The 18,887-nt window shown below is 42.3% G+C and overlaps 1 protein-coding gene across 1 annotated transcript; it reads right to left on the bottom strand.

The window, feature by feature from the left end:
- Positions 1-10,101: 10,101 nt before the first annotated feature.
- On the bottom strand, positions 10,102-17,374 carry LOC148049943 (vomeronasal type-2 receptor 26-like). The gene is made up of 5 exons (XM_087705670.1): positions 17,289-17,374; positions 16,240-16,531; positions 15,529-15,748; positions 15,160-15,327; positions 10,102-11,006 (listed from the first exon to the last, which is right to left on the bottom strand). Exons 1-5 carry the CDS (start codon positions 17,372-17,374, stop codon positions 10,102-10,104), a joined length of 1,671 nt encoding a protein of 556 aa, XP_087561796.1.
- Positions 17,375-18,887: the final 1,513 nt, after the last annotated feature.

Genomic DNA, 18,887 nt, shown 5'->3' on the forward strand with positions numbered 1-18,887 from the left:
CAAAGTCTGGGATTGTGATAATTATTGTGAGCGATAATTTGTACTCAGAACCGTTTCCAGGTCTCCATGTACAGAGAGGCAGCTGGAGAAACAGATTTTTGTAAAATGTTGCAGACACTCCTCTACAATGGTTGTCATCCTTCCTGTCAGGATATGTCCAAAAAGTGATGCTGCAGGAAGATGCTTCAATACCCATGGGATTGACTTCTGCTGTCCTCCATTGTGGCCTATGGTCTCCAGAGAATGCTAGAGAAGGTCACCAAGAGCTATGCAGTCTGGTAGTAGTCTACGTTCTTAACCCTTAACTCTACTGCTTTCTGACACCTTCTGCACCCTTGAACCCTGTTTAACGTTAAGAACAAATCTTTGTGATTTTCTTGTCTATGAGATCTCCAGATACTAATTCCAATTTGGAGCTGGTTTTAAAATTCCTTGTTCCTGAAGTGACATTTTATTCCTATCTATCTTAAAAATAAATATATATTTTTTGTATGAGAGCTGATTAAGAAGTAGAAAAGGGGCAGTCTGTATTCTTGAGTACATATTTGGAGCCAGGAGCCAGAAGAGCATCAGAATCAGCAATGGCATGACTCCTGCCTGGTCATTCTTATCACCTTCCCTCCTAGAACAGAAATTTCAAGGTTTATGCAGAAACTGATTTGAAGGTTCCTGAAATCTCACTGGAACTTTAGCAGAGCAGACACCACCTGTGCCACCTGGATGGCCCCAGGACAGATTTATATCAACCATGCTTCCCCTTACCTGTGTTTGGGCTGTGACTATAGAGGAAACAAAGGCACGTGAGTCTCCTCAAACCCACAACTGAGCTGTTTGTAAGACAGAGTAAGGTGTCACCTTCTGCCCCCATCTGGAGAACTCAAGACATATTTTTTTATAGCAGGTTTTATCTTCGACGTTTAAGTGTCTAGAAATCCACAGGGGATACACTATGAATTACTGTACTTCTGATAATTGCAAGGAAAAACAATTGTTCTACCTATGTAGAATAGATGGAGTCATGATGTAGTTCTGAATTTGACCTCCACGAAACTTACTCCCTGCACATAAGAGGGAGTTTGGCCTCTGCCATAGTTGATCAGATAGTATGAGTGCTAATGGGTGTGCTGGCATACAGCAAATCAGTTGTATCCTGGTAACTGTGAGCAGTCATGCCAACGCTTGGATGGAAGAACTAGTTTATTTGTAGCCAAAGGGCAGTGGATGAAATTAGGAACTGGAGTAACAAGAGAATGGGTGCATTCCGTTATGTGGTTCTGCCCTTCGTCTGAAGATGGTGCCATTCAATGTTGGTTGATGGGAAGAGATTGCACCCAATGTACCAAATTTCAGGGGGCATCAATAAGGCCGTCTCAGTCGGAGTCAGATATCATTCGTATTCTGATGGTGATCAGTTGTATATACATAGACTTACCAAGCAGTGCTGTCAAAGTTTGGCCACAGTGCATTAAGGCTGTTGGATGCGGGGGAACAGTCATGGTTTAAATCCTAGGCTGCATTAACAAAGGGATAGAATCAAGATTATGTGAAGTGTTAGTAACACTGTCAGGGTTCCAAGTAGCATCCAAATATAAACCCACGTCCAAGGCAACATATTGCTCAAAGTTCCAATTGATTAAGAGAGACATATTGGCACATCTGGGGAAACCCAAATCTGAAAGCTTCAAGGTTTTCCCCACCCAGTTGAAAGTTCAAGATCTTGCCCCCCACATCCACAAGTCCATCCCCCGGTCCAATCTCCCACTGCCACGCTGGCAGTTCCTGCCAGGTGCAGAGACAAAGGATGACCTAGCTTTCTAGAAATAATTTTGTTTTGGCTACACAGTAAGTAACTCCATACAATCCCTCCTCCCATTTCCTGACAATAGAAAAAGGCATAGGAGAATAATAAAAAGTGGGGCAGGCCAAAGAGCCAAAAGAAAACTGCAGGCTTGACAACCACTTTATAATGCCTTGGGAAGACCAGACTTGGAATAGTGCATTCAGTTATAAAAAAAGATGGGATCATAGAAAGCGTGCAGAAAAGTGTAAGAAAGATGATTAGGCAGCTGGACGCTGAAACCTATGATGAACGATTGTAGGAACTGTGTGTGTCTAATCCAGTGATTCCCTACCTTTTCTTGGCTATGCCCCACCTAAGCATCTCTAAAATCCTGATGCCCCCCCCCCCTGTGACATATAATTCTTACAATTCAAAAAGTAAACTCCTACTCATGCGGAGGAAGCCTAATAGGCCATTAAGGTAAAGGTAAAGGTTCCCTTTGCACATATGTGCTAGTTGTTCCCAACTCTAGGGGGCAGTGATCATCTCTGTTTCAAAGCTGAAGAGCCAGCACTGTCCGAACACATCTCCGTAGTCATGTGGCCAGCATGACTAAATGCCGAAGGCACATAGAACGCTGTTCCCTTCCCACCAAAGGTGGTCCCTATTTTTCTACTTGCATTTTTAATGTGCTTTCGAACTGCTAGGTTGGCAGAAGCAGGGACAAGTAATGGGAGCTCTCGCCGTGCTAGGGATTCAAACTGCCCAACTCCCAACCTTTCTGATCGATGAGCTCAGCGTCTTAGCCCCTGAGCCACCACGTCCCTTAAAAGGCCATTAACTTGGTTTAAACAAGGCCCCAAAGAACATGGCATCCATGAAAGCGAAAAATAATAGAACGAACTTGGGTCCTGGTTCTGTATCCTCACTGCTGGGCTTCCCCCAGCAGCCATCCACTCTTGTCTCCCCACAGAGCAGCTCTCCCTACAACCACCTAGCAGCAAAGCCCAGGGAGGGAGGGAGGGAGGGAGGGAGGGAGGGAGAGGGAGAGGGGGAGGGAGGGAGGGAGAGAGAGAGAGAGAGAGAGAAAGAGAAAGAGAAAGAGAGAGAGAGAGTCCCAGGATCCTTAGTGGGAACAAATCTCATTGGCTGGCAGTTGCTCCCTCCTCCCTCCAGCTGGGATATCCTTTTCAGACCAGGCCCTAGGAAATGCACTTTAACAAAGTCAACAGGTAAATGAAACACAGCTGTTTCATCACAAATATATAAGAACAATTAGCAGGCTTTTAAACATTCAGTTAGTAGCTAATTTTCAAATTGCCCCCATTAAAAATCAAATTCCTCCCCTATGGGGTATGGGTCCCACGTTGGGAACCACTGGTCTAATCTAAGAGGGGTGACATGATAGCAGTCTTCCAATATTTGAGGATCTATCACAGAGAAAAGGGGTCAAAGTATTCTCCAAAGCATCTGAAAAAGTGGTGGATTCCTAACGGTTCCGATTGGTTTGGCTGAACCGGTAGTGGTTTGGTAGCCTGGGTCGCTGGAACCAGCATTGACCCAGGCCTGCCACACCGCCGAAACAGTTCCCCGGGTGGCACCACCAGCACCATCATCTTGTTTTTTGATTCTGCGAATGTGCAGAACAATTTTAATTGCATTGTGCATGCGCGTGCAACATGCACACAAGCGAAGGCAGTCAGGACAAGAAGCCATGGATGGATGGATGAACCTTATCAAGGAACGATCCAACTAGAACTAAGGAGAAATTTCCTGACAACGAGGACAATGAATCAGTGGAATGGCTTGTCTCCAGAAGTTCCAACACTGGAGACTTTTTAAAAAGGACTGGAGAACCATTTATCTCACATGGTATGGGGTCTCCTGCTTCAGGAGAGGATTGGACTAGAAAATCTCCAAGGTCCCTTCCAACTCTGTTATTCTGCTTTAATGCGAAGAACAGGAAATCATTTTCAGAATGTAAGGTTGCGTCAAAACCAAGCAGGTGTGGATGATTGGCTCTCCCAGAAGAGGAATTTTTCATCTTTGGTTCTGCGTAACAGTTCACTGTCCTTCTTAGGAGTCTTGGGCAATCTGGGTTTTTTGTGGACTATTAGTTTCTGCTCAAGGAGCAGTCAAGAAAAGTCTTCAAACGTTGCATCAGGTGCAAAATGTTGAGACCACCCACGAAGTTCCAATTAGACTGATTTAGTACTAGTCATGCCTATCCATAGGAAGCTAATAAAGTAATGGTTACAGTGGTGGGATTCAGCTGGTTCTCACCTATTTGGGAGAACCGGTTGTTAACTTTCTAAGCAGTTTGGAGAACCGGTTGTTGGAAGAAATCTCATTTTGTTTTTTTCCACTTTACAAGGCTAATCCTGTAAGGAAGGCAGGAAGGAAACATTCTGGTGTTGTTTCTAGCCTAATCTTTATTGCCCTGCTTGCAGAAACTGCCTCTCCGGTTAACCCTTATTACATTGTAACAGCTAAGCAAAGTGCCCATCGCTGTGAGTGACTTTGAGTTGGCCACGCCCACCCAATCACATGACCACTGAGCCATGCCTACCCAGCTGGTCATTAGGGCAGACAACTGGTTGTTAAATTATTTGAATCCCACCACTGAATGGTTAGTACTACCTTGGTGTTAGATAAAGGTCAATAGAATTCAAGAGGGATTGGACTTAATCCATTTATAGCTATGTAGAGAGTTTAAGCTGATTCCTTTTTTGATTCCATGCCCAGGTTCTGTCACTCCTCCTGGAGCTTCAGTTTGTTAACCAGAATAAAATTGAACTGTGAAGAGTCTGAATGTCCACGATAGCAAGAGAGATGATGGAGGCAGGACTGGTGGAAGAGTGGAGGTAGGAAGTGTTCTGTTATTGGGAACAAACCCACAGTAGAGATGCAGGCAGCATTAATTCATACTTGAGAGATGGGGTTGTTCCCCTATTCCTGAAAGATGACTCAGTTTGACCCCTACTCAAGGAACAATTGCTGGACCACATCATACTTGGATACTTTTGATGGACCCTGGATCTCATTTCTGTTAACATTCAAGACTGAGTGTGGGTATTGGTTGCACATTTAGAAGGACTTTGGAAGGAGCAGAATGAGGGCAGGGCATCCATTCAATGTGACCTCTTGGTACTCTTTAATGTCATCAACTGTCTAGCTCAGGAAATCAGAAGTCTAAGCAACCGAAATGAATCTAGGTTATTGTGTGCTAATATTTTCCACATTTTATTTTTTATTTATTTGATTTGGTTTGTCAAGCATGTATGAGAAAACAAGGATAAGTATGAATATAACACATAAACATATAAGTATAAGCAGGTATATGTACATACATAAGAAATGAGTATAAACAAATGGGAACAGTAGAACAGGGACGATAGGCACACTGGTGCGCTTATGCATGCCCCCTTACACATCTGAGGAATGGGGTGAGGTCCACAGTGGACAGTTTAAGGTTAAAGTTTGAGATGAGTACTCCTAAGTCCTTGACAGAGAGGGTCGTCTACAAGGTCGTATCCACCCAGCTTGTATTTGGTGTTCTGATTTTTGTTGGCAACGTGTAAGAATCTGATCTACTAATGGTGGAACCAAATTTGGCACTAAATAAGAGTTCAACAGATTTGGGCTGGATTTCTTGGGGACTTGAGGTGAATGGAGCATTCGACCCTTCCATCAGGCTCAGCCATGTCATCTCCTACATCAACCCTGGTTTCCATATGTTTTGGCTCTCTTATAGGGTTTGACAGTCCTTGAGGAAGATGATCAGGACTGCAGATGAGATACAGAGACAACACAAGAGATACAAAATCGTATCTCAGGGTCCATTGGTGGACAAAAAGTGCAGATTCTTCGGAATGCTGTGTTCAGTCTCCTTGTTACAATAGTGGACTATTGGGCAGAAGTAGTGGTGGATTCTGGATCCTGTTGCAACTGGTATGGTGCAACGGGGCCAGGTGTCCACCCCATGCACGCTTGCAACACGCGCGCAGCACACACATGCGGAATTACCACCTGCTACGCTCCGTGACGCTCCAGCTGCTCGGCGGAGTGTTGTGCAGGCGTCGTGCGCTCCATGCGTGTGCGCATAAGCTCCGATCGGCTCAAATACTGGTAAGGAGGATGGGTGGGCGGGTGGCCCCTCTGGAGCACTGTACCAGATCAGTACCTGGTGCTCCGAGCAGTCACTGGTATGCCTGTACCAGAGAGTACGGGTCGTATTCCACCACTGGGCAGAAATCGCACCAAGCTGCAACTGAAATTGCAAATCTTTGTGTTAAGTATTTTAGGGGCATCTGCACTTGGGAAGGTCCTTCAGATACCAAATGGAAGTTTCTCTGTGACCTTCACTGAATGATTGTTAATGTTTGGGTCAGGTGCCTCCATATATTCAAGAAACCTATTTGCTCATGACAATGTGCTCCTTGCACACAAAGTACTGATCTACAGTTGCTGATGAACAATTTCGCAGATTTTCTTATGCTCTTCAGCATATCAACCTAAGCAATGCTGAAATACTTTACTAGCCTATGCCAAATATCAAGGCTGTAGACTAGTGGTTCTCAACATTTTCTTTCCAACAGGCCCCCTGTAAATATCCTTTATGGCCATGGATCTCCAAGACTCAACTCAAGATTTAAATCATAACGTTTCTTCAAGCCTTCGCAGACCCCATGTGATGATGTGGTCCCTCTCCCCACCAGGGTGTTTGGACCATAGGATGAGAAGCAGTGCCATAGACCAAAATTCTATGATGTTGACATCCACCTAAAACTTCACCTACCATGGGAGCTTTGTGCAATACTGCATAGATCACATGAGGGAAGCAGAATGGATCACTTTGTCAAATGGCTGCATTGTGCAGTTACCAAAGTGGCCACCATTTTGCAATTGATCACAATTGAATGAGATAGCTGGTGGCTGCTTCCAAAAATCATGCAAAAATGTTTGCTAAGTGACACTGTTGCAACAATTATGACTTCAGTTTTTCTATGCTTTACAAACCAGCTAATGTTGTCAAGGTGGATAGGTTGCAAAGTTACTTTTCCCTCATTTTCATCATTGCTCAACAAGGGCCAATCGTCATGTTTGTATGGCTATTACAACTGCTTAATCCTTCAGGCCCACTCCCTCCCAAAATCCCTCTGAGATGAAATACAGGACAGAATAATCAATAATCGTTTCTCATGGTAGTTTTTATTGTTAAGGGTACAACCTGGATAAATCCTGTCTGGAAATTAGTAGGAGGAACTCTTGAAGACAAAATTATGCCCTCATGTTTATTCATTCCAGAAAAGAGGAGAAAATCATATGTGCATAAATAAACATACATATTTATAATGAGGAAACCTCTAGTTATTTCCCCATCCTTCTACTGTTACTATCTTGAACAAAGAAGTTTTCTCTTAATAAAAGAACAGATGAGTTACATTGCCATAGATATTTTGTTAAAGCTTATTGAAAAAAGGAGAATTCGAGTTTGCTATTCTATGGGCCAATTCACACACATTCCTCCTATGTTTCTATTTCTCACTTGAGAGGCCACCAGATAGAAATGGAAATGATATACCAATTGTGCACTACCCAGGACTGATGGTTCTGCATAAAGTCAGTTGTGTCTTGGTCATTTCCCATTTGGACAAATGTGGGTTTGACAGAAGTATCTGCCATGCTACTGCAACCCCTGGGAATAACAATAGCTCACAAACCTACATTTACTCAGACAAGAACCAACAAAGGTAAAAAAACAAAATATGGAATGAAGATAGCACCAACATAATGTATAAAATCAGTGGAAACAACTGCAACCAGTTCTATGTTAGATGAACAGGACGGCACCTGAAAACAGCTGGCAGTCAAGTGACATAAACTAGAAGTCCCTGGTCTTGAGCCATGTCGAAAATGAACAATATTAGTTTGACTGGGCCAAAGCCAAAATTATTGGTCATGCCCAAACCCATCATGTACGCAAATTCATTTAACTCTGACACTCTAAAAAATGGTTCATCAAAAATACACCTTGACGTAGAACCACCATATGTACCTGTAAGAAACTGGACCATCCAAATGACTAATGAATGACAGAACTATACAATACAATACAATAGCAGAGTTGGAAGGAACCTTGGAGGTCTTCTAGTCCAACCCCCTGCCTAGGCAGGAAACCCTACACCACTTCAGATAAATGGTTATCCAACATCTTCTTAAAGACTTCCAGTGTTGGGGCATTCACAACTTCTGGAGGCAACTTCTGTTCCACTGATTGATTGTCCTAACTGTCAGGAAATTTCTCCTCAGTTCTAAGTTACTTCTCTCCTTGAGTAGTTTCCACCCATTGCTTCTTGTTCTATCCTCAGGTGCCTTGGAGAATAGTTTGACTCCCTCTTCTTTGTGGCAGCCCCTGAGATATTGGAACACTGCTATCATGTCTCCCCTAGTCCTTCTTTCTATTAAACTAGACATACCCAGTTCCTGCAACCGTTCTTCCTATATTTTAATCTCCAGTCCCCTAATCATCTTTGTTGCTCTTTTCTGCCCTCTTTCTAGAGTCTCCACATCTTTTTTACTTTGTGGCGACCAAAACTGCATGCTGTATTCCAAGTGTGGCCTTACCAAGGCCTTATAAAGTGGTATTAACACTTTACGTGATCTTGATTCTATCCCTGTGTTTATGCAGCCTAGAACTGTGTTGGCTTTTTTGGCAGCTGCTGCACACGGCTGGCTCATATTCCTCACTGGTTTGTGCCACACAAACAGCCAGTCAGGTAACCAACTGACCACAACACTCCATAAGGCCGATATAAACAGAAGAGAAACTGAACAAGACACTTTACCCAAATCCCCACTGAAGATGTTACATAGCCGGGTAATGAAATGTCCAAGAGCTAAATAGGAAGCTTGGAGAAGAAACCACTGCCACAATCTAAATTGAGCTATGAATATTCTCTACTGTTTCATGCATCTGGTCCAAAATAAAGAGGTGTTCACAATATTGGGCCCTTCGAGGTTCATCCATATTAGACCTCTGTTGCATGAGCTGCAGTGGCTCCCAGGTTCCTCCAAGGCACCATTCAAGGTGCTGGTTATCACCCTTAAATAACTACAGGTCACAGGACTGGGTGATTTGCACATGCTTCCTCATTTTACTTAGGAAGCTGGGATGAATCTCATTGTTTATATTGGCCTTATGCAGTGTTTTAAAAAAATGTGGACAAGAAGGAGGAACTTGTTCATTCAAGAATTCCTTACCAAGTGCTGCAACTGGTTACACTTTACTTGTGGTCAGAAACTATCATCCAGTCTTATCATGTTTTCAAAGTGTCCTCAGTGATGTCCAGTGCTCAGATTTGATGGAAAGCATGTTCTTAAATTTATGTTTATTTTTACAGGGAGAAAGTTTTTCTCATTTTATTCCTTTTAATTTAGTTCATTCATTAAGGTAATATTTATAATGGAAGGTTCATATTAGTGTTTTTAAGCAAATATGGTTGTTTCCTTAGATAGCTGTGGCTTTATAGAATTGCCTACCACTATTCAATTATTTTTGAAATGGTAGAGTTTAAACCCACCTCACATACAGATCTACTATACTTCCTTGTCAATGTCAGGCAGAATTTTCCCTTAGATGGATGAGCAAAATATGTCATAATTATCTGCAGTATGTTATCATCTCTTGTGACATTTCATTTTTTTGGCTTTGGTTTGCAGGAACTGGGTATGTCTAGTGAGCCAAGGTGGCGCAGTGGTTAAATGCAGCACTGCAGGCTACTGCTAGATCAGCAGGTCAACGGTTCAAATCTCACCGGCTCAGGGTTGACTCAGCCTTCCATCCTTCCGAGGTGGGTAAAATGAGGACCCAGATTGTTGGGGGCAATATGCTGACTCTCTGTAAACCGCTTAGAGAGGCCTGAAGGCCTATGAAGCGGTATATAAGTCTACTGCTATTTCTTAGTAATCCATGATGCTCTATGAGATCTGCGTCCATAGATAGTCTGCCCAGGAATAATTCAAACGATGCCCAGAATCACAATCTAATTTCCTTAATTAGTATATGTTCCTAGCAAGGTTATCCATAAACTTAAGAACAAGCTTTCCATCAACTCCAAGCACTAGTCATCACTGAGGACATTTTGAAAACATGATAAACAAAGACTGGATGATAGTTTCTGACCACAAGTAAAGTGTTACCAGTTGCAGCACTAGGTAAGGAATTCTTTAATGAACAAGTTCCTCCTTCTTGTCAACATTTAACAAAAATAATCACATTCCAAACAAGACAAGTATAAATGAGGCAATCCATGCATTAATTAGAAATTCTTGTTCCTTACTATATTTTCTCTACAGTTCAGATTCGGCCTCAGTACAATAATGTAGCATTTGGGGAAAAAGATGCAAGCCAAGAGACCAGCCCCAGAGGCCAAGATAGAGAAGATCTCCACAGCCACCATGGACTTTCCTTTGGTGCTCAAATAGGTGGGGAGGAAAGTGACCCAAACACTGCAAAAGACTAGCATGCTAAAAGTAATGAACTTGGCTTCATTAAAACTATCAGGCAATTTCCTAGCTAGGAATGCCACTGTGAAACTGATGAGGGCCAAAAGACCTAGGTAGGCAAGGACAATGTAAAACATTAAAGCTGAGCCTTCATTGCATTCCAAAATGATTTCTCCAAACAAGGAGTGGAAGTCCAAGTTGGGAAATGGAGGAGAGGTTCCCAGCCAGGTGGCACAAATAAGTGCTTGGACAAGGGGACAAGCTAAGACAATGGAGTTGATTAATGGTTTTCCTAAGAGTTTCCTTGCCCTGTTCCCTGGCTTGGTGGCCATGAAAGCCAGAACCACCATGACAGTTTTTGCCAACACAGAGGAAACTGAAAGAGAAAAGAGAATGGCAAAGGCAACTTGTCGTATGAGACAGGTGACCTTCCCAGGTTGACCAATAAAAAGGAAGGAGCAGAGGAAGCAGATAAGGAGGGAGACCAGCAGGATGTAGGTGAGATCTCGGTTGTTGGCCTTAACAATTGGTGTGTCATGATGTTTATAGAAAATCCCCAGGACTGCAGAAGTGATCACAAAGAAAAAGAGAGCAAGAAAAACTAAAATGTATCCCAGGGTGTCTTGATAGGCAAGGAAGTGGATCTTCTTGGCAATGCATTGGTCTTTGTCGTTGTTGGGATATTGGTCTTCTGGGCAGGGTTCACAGTGAGCCGCATCTGAAATCAAGAGTGTTTGGCTAAGAATTTCAGAGTTATCTGCCATATGGATTATCTCTCCTATAGAGGTGATATGACTTCCTTTTTCTGCTGTTGGTCTATCCACAAAGGGAATAGCAATAGCAGTTAGCAGTTAGACTTATATACCGCTTCATAGGGCTTTCAGCCCTCTCTAAGCCGTTTACAGAGTCAGCATATTGCCCCCACAGTCTGGGTCCTCATTTCACCCACCTTGGAAGGATGGAAGGTTGAGTCAACCTTGAGCCGGTGAGATTAGAACTGCTGAACTGCAGATAACAGTCAGTTGAAGTGGCCTGCAGTACTGCACCCTAACCACTGCACCACCTCCGCTCTGAATTATGAAAGGACTCCCTATAAAATTTATGGGGCATCAAAAAGGGAAAACCATCCTTCACTTATGATGATCCTGGGGATAAACTATCCAAAGACAAGGATTTGTTCAGTTTCAGCTATTCTTTCACTGTGCACCTCCATGAGTAATGTGGCTTTTAATTTGATGTCGGATGCCTGTTTTTTCACCTATTTTATAATGGAACCCACAGGAGAATGGCAGATATGTTATCCAGGAATGCTGCTATTTTATTTGTGAGTATATTATCCCTGTCTTAACCTCTCTGCTTTGTACCTCAACTCTGTTCATTCAGACGTTTTTTGTTCCCTCCTGCTCTATCAAAGAGACATAAATAGATGAATGTCCTCTTTCCGTGGCAGGTCTATTTTCTCAGAGGTTGATAGAGCTGGCGGAAGGAGCACATTTTGAATAATAAAAATTGAAGCTTGGACTGCACACACCCCTTCCTCAGGAAATATTGGAAGGTGGATTTTGCAATTGTATGTTAGAGTAGGAGTGGAAATCCTAGTTGGTCATTCATAAATTATGCCCTAAACCTATCCTGCCTGGAGCTGCTGATGATCGGGAAAGGTGGATTCTGTGGCCAGAGCAGTTTATATCTGTAAACTGAAAGGTTTTGCTGAAAGATTTGATTTCATGTCAATCGTATAAAAAATGACAACAATAAGAAAAATGACTTAATGAATGTCTTCTTTAATCCTGGAAGATTAATATTTTAAGTGTGGTCTACCTGTCTGATTAGAAAATGTCCCTTCTGGACAAGCATCACACTGGTAGCAGCAAACCTGCTCGCCCTCTGGAACTCTTCTCCTCTCTCCTGCATGGCACCTCTTCCTGCTACACCTGGCAAAGGGCACCTTCTGAAAGAGAAAAGAGAAATACTTGAGATAACCCAAGCAGTGAACCTGCTGCATTCATTCTTTCCCCCATTCCTATTTCCCTTCCTTATTCCTACTTCTATATTCAGAATCTATTCAAAAGAAACATATTGCCACTGTCTATCAGAAATCAAAAACAGTCTAAAGTTAGCTTAGCAATGTAAAGATGTTCTATTCTTTTTTCCAATATATTTTAGACTGTTTTTGTTAAAGATTTATACCGTGTATTGGTTCTGGGAAGTCGGGGGAGGGAAGGCTGGGGGGGGGGGGTTGAGGGGGAGGGGGGGAGGGAGGGATATATATCAGGTTTGAAGAGAGGTGTTAGATTTTAGTGTAATTTGATTCCACATGTATACTGTCTTCTCTTATTTTTTTTTCTTCAAATCTAGGATATGTTAAGTATATTGATATAGAAGCGGAAATACACCAATGAGAGGAAGAATGGGAAACAGAAGGGAGAAGAAAGATGGGAAGAGAGAGATAGGAGAGAGGGTAAGGGGGGAAGATGAGGAGGAGGAGGATAAGGAGGAGTGGAATGTAGAGAGAGGAGAAGGAGAAAGGAAGGGGAAGTAGAGTAGGAAAGGATGATGGAGGGAAGGTAGGAAGTAGGAGAGAGGTAGAAGAAAGAGGTGAATGGAGAGCAGAAGAGCTAATAATGGGTTTTAATTTTTTTGAGCATTGATGACAAGAGGAACTGATGTAATCATTATTTAATACTATATGATACTGGCTATGTATAGTATACATGTGATTGTATGTTATGAAAATGGAAATAAAAAATATGTCTAAATAAAATAAAATAAAATATAATAAAAAAGAAATCAAAAACAGTCCTGAGGTAACCAGGGCAGGGACATTCCTAACACACCCATGGATGTGAGAGATTGGATCTGGAATCTCAGCCTGCAGAGAAGAGAGTATTTCTAAAAGAAAGAAACATGAGGATACAACTGAACATAAATGGTCCATGGAAATCACTGTTACTTGCTCTAATGGCATCCTGTGTTTCAAGCAGAAGTCGTTCCCTAGCCTAACCCTTTGTGGAATGACATACATCAGACCCCAAAGGTGTTAAATGCAAAGCAGATTTTTCACCAGATAATTGCCATGATCTCTGACTCAATTGATTATTTTTCAAGTTAGGAAGATGCTCTGCATTTCAGGAAGAGAATGAATCTTTCCCTGAATTTACAACATTTCCTTGCAGCTCACCTTAATGGCCCAGATGAATCCATCAGATTTAATGGTGAAATCCTGGCCTGGGGGAGCCTCAGGATTTACATGCCCAACTTTTATGGGGACGAAAGATTGATTGGGGAGGAGAATCCAGTTGAGAAGATCATAACGACCAGATCCCAGTCCATCTTTTGAGAAGGAGACTTCATCTCCAGCAGTGTTGTTGAACTGCACATTCCCCAAATAGGGAAGAATCTGAAAGAAAGGGGAGGTTCAGAATTTGGGGTTTGGACTAGAGCTACAAATCATGGTTTCTACCAGGGCTGGGTTTCAACCGGTTCGCACCGGTCCCTGCGATCCGGTTGGTCACCGAACCCGGAAGTAAGTAACTTCCGGGAACGGTGAAGCCCCCCCCGCGCCCGCGCGCGCCCGCACACCCGCGCCCACTCCTTACCCGGTTTTTTTGAATTTCGCGCTTTCCACGCATGCGCAGAACGCCTGCGCAATCCTCCAGGAGCAGCTGGAGCATCGCGCAGACGCTAATACGCATGCGCGCGCCGCGTGCGTGTGCGAGGACGCCACGTGCGTGCACATGCGCGCCGCGTGCGTGCGCGAGGACGCCGCCGGCCTCGTTCCAACCGATCCGGTTGGAACGGGGCGAGAAACCCACCCCTGGTTTCTACCATCAGATAATGGCCATCTTGAGAAGATGGGTTTATATTTGAGAAGTTAGTTCCATCTCTTGGTGGTGATCTGAGGAATCAAGTGTATTTAACTCTGAAATGAAAAGTTTTCCTTTTATCACCGGGCATGGTTTCCAACTCCAATTTGATCAAAATAAAAGAAATTTGGTTCTACAATCTAAATTTAATTTTAGGATTTTTCTCTTGTGATACTTGGCTACATGCATTTCTAATAGTCCAATGGTCCAAAATCTTCTTAACTAATTAATGAATGTTTGAAGTGAATAAATCATTTCTATCAGAAAGATGGAAAAATCCCCTGGTTTTCTCTATCTCATTGTCAAAGGCAGCAGAATGCAGGAACCAGATTTGATCTACTGGGCCATGCAGAAGGAAGCATCTGACCTGGTTGGTCACTTCATTATTCTGAGAGGTCCAACATTTTAGCCTTTGATGGAGGAAATTCAGATGAATTTTAGACCAGAAACCCATTAGGACCACTTCAAATCTTGTCATAGAAACAGAATCACAAAATTGGAAGGGACATTGGAGGTCTTCTAGTCCAATCCCCTGCTCAAGCAACAGACCCTCTACAGTTTTAGACAAGTGGCTATCCTGTCTCTTCTTCAATGTCTCCAGCAATGGGACACCCACGACTTCTAAAGGTAAACATTCCTTAAAAAATTATCCTTAGTTCTAGGTTGCTTCTCTCCTTGCTTAGTTTCCATCCATTATTAACGAGAAGCTGTTTTCACACAGCAAGTTGAGTAGCAGAACAAATGGTAAACTGAAGAAAAAGGGCAGGATCTCAGATGCATTGGGATGGGAGTACACAGACATTTAATCAGGAGCAGAAGAAATTCATATGGGGAGCTTCTGATCTAAGTTTCTGTGGACTGAGTCAAAAGCCACAAAAATTACCTGCCATGACTGGACATCTGAGATCCTCTTTCCAAGCCTCATTGGTCGGACTCTGGATCCATGCATTGCATATAAAGCGTGTGCCAGAGCATAAACAGCATTGTAGATATTGTAACTTTCACCTGTCATGCTCCATTCAAAAGTGTAATTGGGCAGATTCTGCACATTCTCCTTTCCTGTGCATTGCTTTTTCCCCTTTGGAGGGATCTCCCCTGATTTATGGATCTTGCAGCCAAAGACAAATTCCCACCATCGAGGGAGAAAAACATCTCCTTGGGGGTTCAAGGGGTCTAAAGAAAGGAGAAAGTGGCTGAATTCAGAGACATCCCCGGAGTGGTCCCTAAAATGCAAGACCCCATGCAAAGGCTTTATATATCGCGATGCTCCTGCAGATTCTTTCACGCCAAGTTTCAAATGGGAAGTGAAGATGCAAACTTTCCTAAATGATAATTTTGTGAGTTTTTCAGTCAAAAGTATTGCTCCTAAAAAACTGCCAGTAACCGTTGAGTCTGCAAACAAAATAGGCACTTCTATTTCAGACCAGGTAAGGAAATTGAGAATAAACTTGTGCTGAGTGATTTCAATATTATCCAATTCCAGCATCAGGGTGAAAGCCAGGCAGATCTCCTTCTCCTGGAGCATCGGCGTCACAGTTGAGATGAAATGTTCTCCCCTGTCATCTTCAGGGGCTACAAGCCCAACCCAGTTCCACTGGAAATGCAGGAGCAACTGGACTAAACCCACATACTGAGGAGATTCCTTGGGATTGATCCGGAAGAAGGAAGGATAAACTCTTCTCTCTCCCTGAGATAACTCAAAGCCAACACCGAGCTGGAGAAAAAGAGATTCTTTTTTCAGAGACAAAGTAAAAGTTGTATGCTGACTTTAGTAGTTACCCTTGTGTAGTTGATGGTCCTCCAGTCAAGCTGACTCACGTTGATTTACACATTTAGTCTTCTTCCCTTCTTAGCCATTTTTATTGGTTGTGGTACATCAGAAGACAAGAGAAGAAACCAACAACCTGATACAGAGAATAAATGGCACTAAAATGATGGCTACCCTTTAATAAGGAATAAACTAAGAGTCACAAGTTCATTGTATCCCCACCCCCCAAAAAAAACTACCTTTAGTGTAATCTTTGGCTTCTCTGTGTGCTTTTGATCTTTGTCTATTCCATACTGTATCCAAGAGAGCTCTCTTACCTGTGGGACCTTAAAGATGGAGAAGATGGAGGCCATCAGCCTTGAGGATTTGGCATTGAGACCACCAATAACAGACATCAGAGTGTCCGGGTGGTCACACTTGTAACCTGGAACTACATGGTGTCGTGAGGAGAGCATGGAGAGGCTGTTTAAGGAAATATACGTCTCCCTCTGGAAATGTCCATGGAGGTGGAAGCCAAGGGTGATGTTGGGGATCAGAAGAAAATCCTTATTGACCTCAGAGACAGCAAACATCAAGGCAAGGAACTGCTGGTAGTAACTGGTGATGGCTCTGTAGTGAGAAAAAAAAGGGAGAACTTTGTGAGAAAGTAGAGAAGCCTTTTTATAGCTATCATGGACTGTTTTATACTGTCTTATCATCCCTGCCATATTCACTTTCCTGCGGTGGCTGCAATCCTTTCCAACTGCTCCCCTTTCACCATAATTATTTAAGGTCTTTCTTGGAGCAGCTTCTTCAGGTGATGTAAAGATTGCTGAGCTCAGGACTACAGTGGGGGTCACCTCATAGATTTACAGAAGGCCCTTATTCATGAGCAATGCTGTTTCCAACACTGAGAAGGATTTTTGTAACTCCTGAACACTTGAATAATGTTGAGCTTTTATTTGAATTTTCTACCACAAGTTACTGGTGAGATTAATATTATAATTTGACTTCTTCACTAGGCCAGCACAGCTACCCTCATCATTTTTGTTGTTCATCATCTTCCTAATGAAGGGATTGAAAATTCCAGCCTATTTTAAGAGCTTGCTAATTTATTTGAGAAAAGTACAAAATGTGCACTACATCAGGAGAGTTCAATACACGAGAAGTGTTTCTGAAAACAGTCCCAGAATTTAAAGCAAAGAAAACAATTATCTGCATGTTTCCCCTCCAGCTGAAACCTACGTATTATATAAATAAATATCCACTGTATTAAAGTCCAAGGCAGGAGACTGTGCAATGTTTCCGAAAGGCAAATTCCCACCAATGATGAGATCACCAGGCCTATAGTAGCTGTTCCTTAAGTGGATATAATCCCTGAACACACAAATCGTTTGCAGCTTCTTGGCTGTAGTGGGAGCCCGGAGCCAGAAAAGCATCAGCATCAGAAGCAGCATGATTCCTGCCTGTCATTCTTGTCACCTTCCCTCCTAGAACAGAAATAAAGGCTTATGCAGAAACTGATTTGAAGCTTAGGCCTGAGATCTCATTGGAAGTTAAAAAGATCAGGCATCACCTGTGCCACCTGGATGGCACCAGGACCAATTTATATCAATGATGCTTCCTCTTACCTGTCTTTGGGTTGTGACCATAAAGGAAACAAAGGCAGGTGAGTCTCTTCAAACCCAGGTGTGAGCTCATTGCAAGACAGGCTAAAGAGAGATGTTCTGCCCCCATCTGGAGAACTCAGACATATTTTTAGTAGCTTGGAAGTTTTTGTATCTAGAAATCCACAGGGGATACACTAAGAATTACTATCCTTCTGATAATTGCAAGGAAAAGCAATTGTTCTATCCTTTTTTTAAAAAAAAAATATTTTTATTCTTTTTAAACAAAACAACACATACAAAACAAAGCAAGAAAAAAAAAACTTTCCTCCATTTCATCAAGCATGTCGTTTGGTTACAAGTTTTTGTGCATCAATTCTTAAGATTAAGAATAACATCACTGGTTTTACATTAAACATAACTGAATATTTCGCTGTCATTGAGCATTATGTGTTCAAATTACCATTAATATTCTTTCATTTGTAACAATTCTTATTTCCTTGAATTCATAATTATCTGTCAAATAACAATGAGTCTTTAAAGTATTATAGTATCACCTATCTCCAAGGAGAAAAAGTGGAGATTAGGACAAAGAGTTCCCATTAATTTATAATATATATTCATATTTTCAATTAACCATAATGTCACCAATCATCCAGAGTTCCAAGAAAAGTTTTCCATGATTAATTATTAATCCATATAGTGGTTAAGTATTTCAATTCATATGTATATCAATTGTTCATTACATCATCATTGGTCTGTTTAATAAACAAAGATCTTTCTAATATAAAATGGTCACTACATACAATTATACCAAAGTGTTCAAATCATCCCACTCTTATACATTGAGATCATTATTGTCCTTAATATATCATGTGAATAGTGCTCTCAATTGTTCTATCCTTGTAGCGATAGCTTCACATACAGCAGAAAGGGAAAAAAAAACATGTTTGTGTTTCTTGTAATGCACATAGGATATGGAGTCATACTGAAGTTGTGAATTTGACCTCCATAAAAGTGACCTGGGCCATAGTTGGTCAGCTAGTATGAGTGCTAATTGGGGTTAGTGGCATATGAGAATCAGTTATACTCTTTTAACTGTGAGCAATGCTTGCATGGAAAAAGTAGTTTATTTCTAATCACATGGCGGGATGAAATGTTTGAAATGTTTATTCCATTTGTATGCCGCCCTATTCCCGAGAGACTCAGGGCGGCTTACAAGCAGGGGGGAAGGGGAATACAAACAAAAAACCAAGCAAGTTAAAACAAAGCAACAGTCGCAACAGTTTAAGTGGGGTCGGGAACTCATCAGCCCCAGGCCTGCTGGAACAGCCAGGTCTTAGTGGCTTTGCGGAAAGCCGGAAGGGTGGTGAGGGTCC

The sequence above is a fragment of the Thamnophis sirtalis genome, unplaced genomic scaffold (genome assembly GCF_051295495.1).
Source record: "Thamnophis sirtalis isolate CommonGarterSnake01/CBP01778 unplaced genomic scaffold, rThaSir2_p1.2 scaffold_1, whole genome shotgun sequence".
In the NCBI taxonomy this organism is placed as follows: domain Eukaryota; kingdom Metazoa; phylum Chordata; class Lepidosauria; order Squamata; family Natricidae; genus Thamnophis; species Thamnophis sirtalis.